The sequence below is a fragment of the Gavialis gangeticus genome, unplaced genomic scaffold (assembly GCF_001723915.1).
Source record: "Gavialis gangeticus isolate Ggan-Ray unplaced genomic scaffold, GavGan_comp1, whole genome shotgun sequence".
In the NCBI taxonomy this organism is placed as follows: Eukaryota; Metazoa; Chordata; order Crocodylia; family Gavialidae; genus Gavialis; species Gavialis gangeticus.
This window is the reverse complement of record NW_017729031.1, coordinates 105,634,229-105,646,253: the sequence shown is the minus strand read 5'-3', so window position 1 is coordinate 105,646,253 and position 12,025 is coordinate 105,634,229. Positions and strand designations below refer to the sequence as shown.

At 40.8% G+C, this 12,025-nt stretch overlaps 1 protein-coding gene across 1 annotated transcript in view; it reads left to right on the top strand.

Moving 5' to 3' along the window:
• Positions 1-12,025, top strand: part of BMPR2 (bone morphogenetic protein receptor type 2) — a 291,892-nt gene that overhangs the window by 150,838 nt on the left and 129,029 nt on the right. Inside the window, exon 3 of the mRNA XM_019523499.1 lies at positions 3,597-3,776. Coding sequence (XP_019379044.1) covers positions 3,597-3,776 — 180 coding nt within the window. The remainder of the gene's footprint in view (positions 1-3,596; positions 3,777-12,025) is intronic.

Sequence of the window (12,025 nt, the reverse complement as noted above, 5' to 3'; positions counted from 1 at the left end):
CCCACTGGTAAATCTCTTTCCCCTTGACTGCCTTGTATTCTAACCCAGAACATTTCAGAGTGCCCCTCCTCTGATTCTTTGCTAATTGACAAGGATGTTTATTCCTCCTTAATGTAGAGCGCCACGTCTCCACCTTTCCTACCTGTCCTATCCCTCCTGTACAGCCTATAGCCCTTGATATTCACTGCCCAGTCATGCACTGGGTCCCACCACGTTTCAGTGAGCCCCACTATGTCTGGGTTGGTGTCAGCTAACAGGAGGGTAAGTTCCTCTTGCTTGTTCCCCATACTTTGAGCGTTTGTGTAGAGGCATTTGAGGCCTCCTGTGGATGTGTGCACTGGCCCCCTACTTTCAGCGTTATCCTGGTCCCTGTCGCTTACCTGGGTATATGTTCTGCTTGTTGGCCTAGGCTTGGCTGTACTTGTGGGTGTTGCTTGGTTTGGCAGTCCAGTGCTTCCTCCGCCCTCATCTTCCCCTTTCCTCAACGAGCCTATATTTAAAGCCCACCGTAGGAGATCCGCCAACCTAGAAGAAAACACATGCTTACCTGTAGGGGAAAGGTGGAGCCCATCCCATCCGAGCATGTCTCTTGTCATGATGTGCCAGTCATTGTTGAGGAAGCCAAAGCCTGCCTTGAGACACCATTACCGAAGCCGCCAGCTGGTCTCCACGATGCACGTTGCATGCCATCTTCCACGTCCGCTCACTGGTAGGACAGAAGAGATTCCTTAAGTCACTTATATGTTGCAGAGTTCTGAGGAAAGTTCAGTAGGAACACTAAGGGGTTATCTGATATCCATGATCCTGTTGTTTCCCTCACCATGTTTCCATCCTTCTGGCAGAACAGTTTAATTCTGTGACATGTCCACCACACATGGTAGAATCCTCCCAGATGACCACACTCCCTCCAATGTTTGCTTGTTTCTATACCGTAAATGCATTTTATTTTGAGTTGGGTGAGATACCAATATCAGATTTTAAAATAATGTTCTTTTATTATTGTGCAGCTGGATATGAGGACCATCGTTCCGGATGGTTTCCCAATCTTCAGCACCAATTTTTGATCCGGTGTCAATAGCCGACTTTGGCGTCAACAGTGTTTTTTTTTTTCCCTTTTATATGGATATTTACAGTTGATTTATATAGCACAGATAATAGGCCTTTTTGTTTTACAGCTGTGATCAATATTTTCTCAAATTCAGTCAGATTTCTAATGAGGTTTACCTTTCTTTAGGAGTGTGTGGGAGTGTCTCACTGCAGGTATTGGGGAAAAAATAGGATTGCAATGTCATCTGTGGTATGCTGTATTTCTTAAAAAGATCTAAATATATTTTCTTTAAAATGTGCCCAAAATGTACGCTACCAGTAACAACAGCAACAACGTTTTAATGTATTTTTCAAAATTCCAGTTCTGATCCATTTATCAGCAGAGACTGAAAGACACAAGATTACCACACTGTGTGGTAATTGAGTAAATTATTTAAATACCCCTGGGAACTAGGTGAAAGCACCAGAAATGTTTTTCTTGCAGCTTAGCTCAAGATAGAATCCTAATACTGAGAGTAGAAAGGTTGAATATTAATATACTGCATTACTTACATACTCTCTTTCTCTTTGTTCAGTACTAAAACTTGTCTGAGTGGTATTTCGTTCAGTCCTCTCTGGATGTAGAAAACATTCTTTTTTCCTCAAAAGCTTGAAGTCCATAGTTAGAGGAAATTGTTGGGGCTTGATTATTTTTGTTGGCATCACAGTTGCAGATTACAAGCATTTGTACCAGCTGGGATGCTATATTCAGGAGTTCTTGAATTACTGTGCCCCCTTTGGATTTCCTACCATAGGAGAGTATCTTTAAATTGTGGCCAGGGTATTTCCTGGTTAGCACTGAGTTACTGTAGTCCTCCAGGTAATGATGGTGCTTGTGGGCATCTTATGCTATGACTTTCTGGCCTGAGGGGTTCTGTACTTTTGGTTATTTCAGTAACATAACAGCTGGATCAAACCTTCTTCATTTAAAGACAGTGGTTCTCCCACTCAGTTGTAGTTATTGTTATACTTCAAGCAATTCTGTGGCACATTTTTTTAAGAATGGGGTAGAGGTAGGGTGAGAGAGAATGAAAGAAATAGGGGAATTAGGAAGAATAACAGCATAGGAGGAAGGATTAGGGAAAGAATAGTAGCAGCAACTTATCACCTGCCTATCAAAGATCTTATTCATTTACATAATTAGGTTTTACTCTAGCAACTATTTTTACCTGGATTGTAATTAGTTCTGATAATTTCTTTGCTCCACACTTTTCTGCCAACTTTCCATTTTAAATGGTCACATTCACCAATAAAAGTAGTTGTTCTCACTGTTACTTAGCTCAAGCTGCATCAGCTTCTTTTCTAACCTGAAGTGTTTGTCTGTAAGCTTGTCTAACATCTCTCTCAGCTATGAGTTGGCTCAATAAAAGATCTTGCCTCACCGTGCAAACCATGCTTCTTACATACTCTTTAGACCATCGTGGCCACGGCAGCACTATAAGACTCAGTCAGGGCCAGTGGATGTAAAGGTTTATAGACAGCACAGCAGAAACAAGGATTAAAGAGATTTGAAGAAAAAGAATATAATGTTTTCACAGGTTTTCAATGACTTGTTCTTGGCATAAAGGCAGCATTAGCAAAAGATAATGTGTGGGCAGTAAACACTGGAACAGTAATGAAAGGAAACAGATGGGGAACATCACAAAAAAGCTGCCAGATCAGTAGGTAGGACAGTATTAAGTTTTACAGGCTTTAAAGACAAGAAGCTTGATCTTTTGGTGGTGTTGGTGAGGAGATGTCAGAAAAATGGGCAAAGTGGAAAGATTAAGAAATCAGTTTGGGCTGTTGAGTTGAAGCTTTCAGTTGGCCACCCCTGAAGAGATGTTTAGAAGGATAGGCAGAAATGAAGGTTATGGAGAGGTGTTCAGAGAAAAGTAAGTTTGAGTCGCTAGTGGGAATGTAGTCAGTGAGGTCTTAGTAGCAGACTGTAAAACCTAGTGAAATGCTGTGGGGGAAAAAAGAGAAAGATCTAATGAGGCAAAGATCTAATGAGGCTTATGCTGTGGGGAATAATAGTAAGGGTTAAGAGGCTCAACCTTATCTCTAAAAACATCTGAGAGGAGGTGGGAAAACCATGGAAGGGAGTCATGAAAGTTGAGGGAGCCAAGATTTCAAGATCATGTTCAAAGTTGTCAAAGGCAGTTAATAAATCAGGGAAGCAGATGGAGCACTGGCCCTGAAATTGGGCCTGGGGCATTGGAGATTCTGATAAGAATTTTTCAGGTTTGTATATAATGTGGAAGGATGTCTAAGAGAGAACTGCAAGGGAAGCATTCTCAGTAGTGGTTATAGATAGAGTTTGGAGATACTAGGGAGAAGAGGTGTTAGGCAATTGAAGATGCAAAATGATATAAGGCTAATGGTGGTTTTTAGGATGGGGAGACCAAAGCAGGTGCCTTCTCTTTCCAGTACAAGTATGACAGATATTGAAAAGAATATATAGTTTATATGACATTTGATTTTATTACGAGTGTTTATTTTAGTGCCATTTCACTTGCTTCCTTTTACAGGATGCTGGTCTCACATAGGAGATCCACAAGAGTGTCATTTTGAAGAGTGTATAGTAACAACCACCCCTTCCTTGATTCAGAATGGAACATATCGCTTCTGCTGTTGTAGCACTGACTTGTGTAATGTCAACTTCACTGAAAACTTTCCACCTCCTGACCCTACTGATACAACACCTTTCAGTAAGTCTTCCAGCCTTTGTGATTTCATAGTTCAAGTATGATGTGAGAATAACCCTTCCTTCATGGTATTATGAAGTTGTACTGTCTTTTATGGTTTTAAAAGTAATTAAGAGGACACCGCTGCTGCTTTTTTCTTCCTAAAGGTAACACATTATCTGGCTTGTACTCAGATTCTATTTGGATCCTGTCTACACTGGTATCAGAACCATACCACTATTTTCACATGTTTTAAATGTGGCTGTTGCTGTTTCTTTGCTCATATTGGACAGGGGTTATTTTCCTCTGAGATGCAAGCTAGCCACAAGAGTTGCTAGAGAATCATTGATAATATGACTGTCAAGGTTCCTATGCATTTCTGATCAGTAAAATAAAGTTGAGGAGCCTTTAGTTGTCTAGTGTGCTTCCCAGGAAGCTGAAATAGGAAAAAAAAATTGGAGTTAATCATGTTTAATTCTTCTTCAACAAAAAGAAAAAAAAATTAAATTTGTCCTTCAGTTTTTATAGCCTCACTTGTACTTTGGTACATCCTTCCTCCTGATCACATACTTCCCTTGTAAATAAGGCATTCTGTGAATGTGGAATTTGAATTATTTATATTTATATAAAATTCTTTGTCGAGCTGTAGAGAAATGCTCCAGATCATAAGTCTGCTTCTTTATTCTCAGATGGTACTTGTTTCAGCCTGGAACCTTTGCCTGTATAACACTGACATTCTGTTACAAAGCCTACTTGGATTTGACATTAGGTAGCAGCTAAGACTTTATAGAAAGAATGTATGCATTTTCTTTTATACTTACCAGATATGCTTTGTCCTTCATACACTTAGCTGTACTTGAGTATTGCAGTGCACATCACCAACATTACAAACTGTATATTATTTTGTCATCTTGCCTTGTTAGCAAGTCTTAATTATTTGTGTACTTCTACAGATCCTTCAATGTAAGCTAGTCAAACTGATGTAAAAATATAAATGAATTTAGGTTTACAGAAACACATGTGTGTATATGTGTATGTATTCATATTTTACAGATTATTGAACTGGCCTGCTAGGATCACATGGAAAATCTGTTGCCAAGTTGGGAACAAAATCCGTTGGTTTTTTTACTCTATCTTGCATTTCAGATCTGAGAAAGTTAGTTATTTCCCTTGTTAACTTGTTAAGGCATTTGAAAATACCATATAAAGCAATTCTTTCCTAGTAAGGAGTTGGGCTACATTACCCAATCACCCTTTTTCTTTTTTACATTTTTATTATTTGTAGATTTCACTGAACCATGTAATTCACAGTTAATTATGTAGAAGCAGTGTTTGGTGAATTCAGCTAACACTCAATTGACTATTATTTGTAAAGGTTTTCCACCTGATTTCCAATAACTTTATAAATATATTAAGTTCCTGGAAAACCAAATGTGAACTTGAATAGTGGGTTGATTATTAACTATGAAGTAACAATTTGGAAACATTAAAGAGAAACACAGCATCAACTGAATCTAGTTAATTTAAGAAAAGAGCATAGATCATTTCCTATGCTAGTTTTATGGCTTGCTCATGTTTGGTTTTATGGCTTGTTCACATTTGGTCAGAGGCATAACAGAGCAGTTCTGTGCCTTGGGCAGTGGCGGTGTATGGAACAGAGGTGGTAGCCGGGAGGCTGGTGGTAGCAGCTGGTCAGCAGCTCTGGCTGCTGCTATTTTTGTGCTCCCCCTGCCCATACTGGTGTCCTGCCCTGGTACCAACCTGGTACCCCATCACAGTATTACATTTGGTTTGCTTTTTTAAGAAAATTGTTTTAGTTCTTGGTTGTGTGAAAGACTTGCACAAACAGCTGGAGAAAGTAAATATAGTCTAGATTCAAATATATGAAGGATATGAACAAACATACTTTTGGAACCCTTTCAAAAGGGGAGGAGGGACTCTTGTTCCAGACCTGGCAGCAGTTGTTGTTCTAACAGTTACACACCCACAAGCTGGGAACAATACAGAAGTAGCAAAACAGCTCCAGTGTTAACACTATTTCATCCAAGGTTAAAGTTCAAGCAGTTCTGGTACAATTGTATCACTCCAAGCTTGTGCTCTCAGTCAGCAGTTCCCCTTCAAAATGTTATCCTTTTCAGATGGCTCGAAATATGTGTTTATGCCCCAAGTAAAATATTTGAAATACATAAAAAAACAATTTTATGTGATTGTTCAGTGACAGTAACATTGGGAGTTACAAATAACAAGAATAGGTTAAAAGCTTTAGCTAATAAATTGTGTTGTTATTTAAATGAAATAAACGTAATGCAGTTTTTACTTACAGAAAAGTTACATATTCAGAGTTATTTTACTTATATGAACTATGACAGGTACCCCATGTGTAAATGTAATATTTTGTTTTACTTTTATATAACTTCTGATGTCTCGGCTAATAAAATAGCTTGACCTATTTTCATCATACTTTCCAGAATTATATATATTTGGCCTGGAAATGTACATTAGACATTTCAATTCAGTAGGAATTTTCTAAAATTAAATTGTAAAACTTCAACTTCTTTACAAACTTAAATAATTAAAAAGAAAAATAAGGTTTAGCGTGTTTAACTGTACAATTGCTTATTTAAGTAATCAACATTTGACTGTTTCTGATGTGCACCTGCAGGTCTTTAAAATATGGAAAGGATTCTTTTGTTTCCCCTCTTTTACCAACGTCTCCCATTAGAAAGTTGCATATACTTTAGGATGCAATATAGCCCTGGGCATGCATCCTTGCAGTATAAACAATCCAGTATTTCAGATGCTTGTGTCCAAAGAGGCAAAGAAATTAAAGAACATCACTTTTATAAACAGAAAGATTTATCTCTATTTTTTGGTGCTATTGAAGTACAGAAAAATCTCACAAGTAGTCAGCTTTTTTTTTTAAACATTTTGTTTCACATGCTGGTAATTCAAATGTGGTTCATTGACTTACCTTCTATATTTTACATATACAAGAAAAGAAAAGCATGATTAGATTAGCCCAAAAGTGTAATTAAAAATAAACTAAAGGACCAGAGTTTGACCTTGTAATTAAAGATGTCTAGAGATCTAGGTTTGATTCCTTGATTCTACCAGAGGGCCTTGACACACATTATATTAATTATGCAATAAACTAGTTAGTTGTGCTATACACTTAGACCAGCTACACGCACAAAATAATTATTGTACAATAAAAATGCCCATCCAGATATAAAATGTCCAGCCAGCTACAAAGATGCTGCTTGAAAAATGTAGGCCATTTTGGTAGCTGGTGTTAAGCTTTAAATTGAATTTGTGGCATGTCACATATTAGGTCTTTCCTGGCCCCTTTAGCATCCCAAGGTGTGCTGCTTTCTCCCCCACCTCACTGGCAGTCTCTCTGGAACAACGTTTAATGTTAAAGTAATTTCTAGGTTAAAAGTTAAATTGATCAAATTGATATGAAATTCAAAATTAATATTACTATGTATCCTTTCTGTAACAGTATATTGTAGGTCTGTTCTTATTGCTGTGGTAGAAAAGAAACACTAAAAGTGCACAGTGGCTTTACTATGGAGTAAACTAATTAGCTGTGAAGTAAAGGTATCATTGTCTTCACATGCGACCGTATTAAACTGCAGTAAACTAATTTATGCCACAGTAAGCTAGTACTGTCTTACAGCAGGGTAATGGACTGCAGTTAAACACAGGTATAGATGCTGACCACAAGTGTAAATTGCACCTGGTCAGCAGGGGCACAGACTACTGCCTGCTGCCTAGCCACACAGCTCCACACTTTGTCAGCAACCCCGTGTCCCAGCCAGTCCCGCCCTCCCCCCATGCACCTCTGCGAGCCCATAACTGCTTTGCCTCAGATCAAATTGCTGCTGTCCTGGGCGTACGTGTAGATGCTGTGCTGAGGAGTGGTTTACTCTGGCTCAGACTGGTCTGAAGGTTATTGCTTTGCATTAATTGTATGTGTAGATACACCCAGCGACTATAGGTTTTAGAGAATTTGAAAACTTTCCAAAGTGAAGGGAGTTGGTATTTCTCTGCTATGGAATGCTGATATGATGATTTACCATTCCAGAGATTCATCATAACCTTTTTTTAAGTAGTGTTCTTACTATTACAGTAAAACAGGTTAAATATGTAAACGTAATGGCTAACCTATAGTGGGTGGGTAAAGTACTTGCCTTAGGCTTCAATTCAGAAGGTGTGCCGCCACCACTGCAGTTTCCAGAGGAGCTAAGGGCTTATTCCCTCTGCACCACCAGGGCGCCAAAACTTTAATTACACCCCTGATTACAAAAGTGGGAAATAGGATCAGATTAGTGAAAGCTGTAAAGGCCCATACATACTGTTTTTGAAAGGCAGCAGTTTTGATTTTTGATGCAACAGGTATAGGGATTCAGTCTAACTCTTGTTGAAATTAGGAGCTGGGGAGACCCCCTTGGCTCTACAGGGAAGTAATGGACCTCCTGAAATTAAAGCAAGAAGCCTACAAGCGATGGAAGTCGGGAACAGCTACCAAAGAGGAGTAACTTAGCAGCTGCTCACACCTGTAGGGAGCAGATCAGGACTGCGAAAGCACTAACCAAATATAAATTGGCAACTGGAATCAAAGACAACAAAAAGTCCTTCTTTAGATATGTAGAAAGTCACAGAAGGAACAAGGGAAGCATAGGGCTCCTGATGAATGAAATGGAATGGCTGTTAACCGACACCCAGGACAAAACCAAACTCCTGAATGAATACTTCACACTGGTAGTCTACAAGTCCAAAGGTATTAGCCTGCTTGACAAGATACAGGATGGCCATGGTGGGGGTGACCTCCCTCCCCATAGTTGGTGTAGATTTTGTGGGGGAACACCTACAAAGGGTGTAAATAACTATAAGTCAGCTTGACCAGACAAACTGAACCCTGGAGTGCTAAAAGAACTGACCAACGTCATCGTGCAACCCATGGCAAAGTTATTGGAAGACTCATGGCACTCAGGAGAGGTCCCAGAAAAAAGAAGGGGAAAAAAAGCCAATGTGATACCTATCTTTAAGAAAGGGAGAAGGGAGGACCCAGGAAACTACAGGCCAATAAGTTTGACCTCAATCCCAGGTAAAATCCTAGAGAAAATCATCAAAGAAATCATCATACACCGGCTAACTGAAGGCAGTGTTCTGAGGGGTAGCCAACATAGCTTTGTCATGGGCAGGTCGTACCATACCAGCCTCATTTTCTTCTATGATCAGGTTACTCGCCACCTAGATAGAGGAAATGGGGTTAAAGTCATATACTTGGACTTCAAAAAAGCCTTTGACCTGGTCTCCCATGATGGCCTCCTGGTCAAATTGGGAAAATGCAGTCTGGACTACTTTGTGGTTGGGTGGCTAGGTAACTGGCTCTGTGGTAGGACCCAGAGGGTACTGATTGGCAGAACTGAGTCATTGTGGCAGAGGGCAACAAGTGGCATCCCTCAGGGGTCAGTACTTGGCTCTTTAACATGTTTATTAACAATTTGGATTCAGGTATTACAAGCAATCTGGCAAAGTTTGCTGATGGCAACAAGCTATGGAGCAATGTTGTCACGCTTGAAGACAGGCTGGCAATACAGGCTGACCTGGACAGGCTCATGAAGTGGGCAGACCTCAATCTGATGTCATTTAATACAGAGAGATGACAAGTGCTCCATTTGGGGAGAAATAACCCACAACACGCTTACAGGCTTGGCAGTGCTCTGCCTGCCAGCATTACAATTGAATGAGACCTGGGTGTCATGACTGACAACAAAATGAACATGAGTTGCCATTGCAATGTTGTAGCTGGCAGAGCTAACCAAACTCTGGCATGCATCCACTGAGGCATCTCAGGCAAGGCAAAGGATGTCATCCTCCCACTTTACTCGGCCGCAGCTGGAGTACTGCATCCAGTTCTGTGCACTACACTTCAAAAAGGATGTGGAGAAGCTCAAGAGAGTCCAGAGGAGGGCCACTTGCATGATTAGAGGCCTGCAGACCAAGATGTATGAGGAGAGGCTGAGGGACTTGGGACTGTTTAGCCTGGAGAAAAGAAGACTCACGGGGGACTTGGTTGCAGCCTATAAGTATATCAGAGGCATACAGCAGGGTTTGGGAGAGTAACTATTCACCAAGGACTGCCAGGAGAGGACAAGAAGTAATAGGTACAAGCTGATTGAAGATCGCTTCAGGCTAGACGTAAGGAAAAACTTCTTTGCAAGCCTAGTGCCAAGGGTTTGGAACAGGCTCCCCCCAGCAGTGGTACAGTCATCCACCCTGGCAATCTTCAAAAAACATCTTGATGCCCATCTTGTTGGGATCATTTGAACCCAGCAGTCTTTCCTGCCCATGTATGGGGGGCTGGACCTAATGATCTGTAAGGTCCCTTCCACCCCCTAACTATGAAACTATGGAAGTTTAGAATTAGGACACGTATCAGTCTTGATTGCATTTACTGGCTCTGTTATGGAACTGCTGTGGAAGCTGACAATTTAACCAGATTCAAAAAGGGATTGGACAAATTCTTTGAGGAAAGAGGCATCAGTAGCTATTGAGTATGTGAGTTAGATGTACAGCCTCTAAGTCAGAAATTCCAAGACCTTAAATGATACAGGTTACACATGAGAGAACAACAGTTTCAGGGGAAAAAAACTCTGCTCATACTCTGTTCACTCCCTTTCCCCATCCACTCTGCCACTGACACACAGGATATTGGGCAAGATGGACCTATGGTTTGACACAGTAAATGGCAGTTTTTATGTTCTTACTATTAATATTAAGCAATAATGTTTTCAGTTACAGCTGATTTTATAGAAATCAAACACTTCTTTCCATCGTGGTGATGTTCTTTCTGGTCAAAGAAAATGGTCTGTCAATGAATGAATTACCTTATTTGCATTTTTACCTTGATCATATTTTCATGATATATCATTTTTTTTAAGGTAACTTGGGTGTACTTCAAAGAGAAGTTTCCAGACCCCGGAAAAATGGTTGCTCTTTTGTAGAGGAGAGAAATAAAACCAGAAGGGTCATTCTCTTTTAAATCTCATTGAGTAATTGGGGGGATTGGGCTGAATATGATCTAAACACCATTATGTTTGTGTGATGGGCCAGAATTTACAATTAAAAGGCTTTTTTTCTACTCTTCCAGGGGGGTGTCAGGGTGAAAGGCTACTTTAGCCTCTTTCTGCTGATGCTTCATTGTGGAAAAGGAGGCAGCTAGTAAAAATACTGGGAGCACTCATACCCTGTTCCTGATTTCCTCTTCCCTGGTTATAGGTGGATTTTACTAGTACAAACCACCACATCCTACTCTTCTTTCCCACTACCTTCCAGGAAAATGAGTTAAACCATGAAAAAACTTGCATATCTTTGTACATATGAGGTGACAGAGGAACAAGGAAGACCTTAGCTGCTGATCGGCACTCCTGTGTCCGTTTCCGTGAATAGGTGGACCAGTACAGGTTGTTGTTGTCCCTTCTTCTTGTCTCACTTGAAGGGGGAGCATACCTAAGAGATGAGAAGTCTTGAGACTATTTGTTCAAGGGGTGACTGCCTCATGAAAAGAGGAGTTTGCTTAGAGATAGCTAGATGTTCCGCATGAAGGGACCATGCTGTCATGCCAGGATGTGTGTGGCCAGGTCTGGAGCCACTTGGGGTTTGAGGCACCAAACATGGTCATGGATGGGATCCTAGGAGAAGCCAAGTCAGGGAGCCAGGAGGTCAAGTCAAGAGTGGGATCTCAGAGGAAGCCAAGTTAGGAAGCTGGGAGATCATGCAGAGAACAGAGTTGAAGAGTGAATCAGAGGGAACAGCAAAGCAGTCTAGGGTCAGGTTGAGCACAGTTGGCAGGAAGCTTCCTAACCTGGGTCAGAGATTTTTATGGGGAAAGTAGAGGTTCAGTTGATCCCAGCTGGCCACTCCAGTGATAGGGAATGGGTGGATGGCCCTGCTGGAAGCTTCAGACTAGCCTCAGGGTGCCTGTACACGTGTAGGGAGGCTGCTCTGATGTGCTGTAAATACACAATTAATCAAGTTTGCTGTAACATGCTAATTAGTATGCTCCAGCCAGCCTTTGCATTTCATATATCAATGTCCCCACACTTCAAATTGGTGGTGGGAGCACTAACTAAAGCTCATTTGATGAGCTCCTATTTTGAAGCGCAGAGATGCTGATACATGACACACTAGGGGGACTTTAATTAAAGCAGCTCTTGGGGCTGCTCTAATTAAAGCACCCCTCCCACCTTCCCCTCCCACGCCCA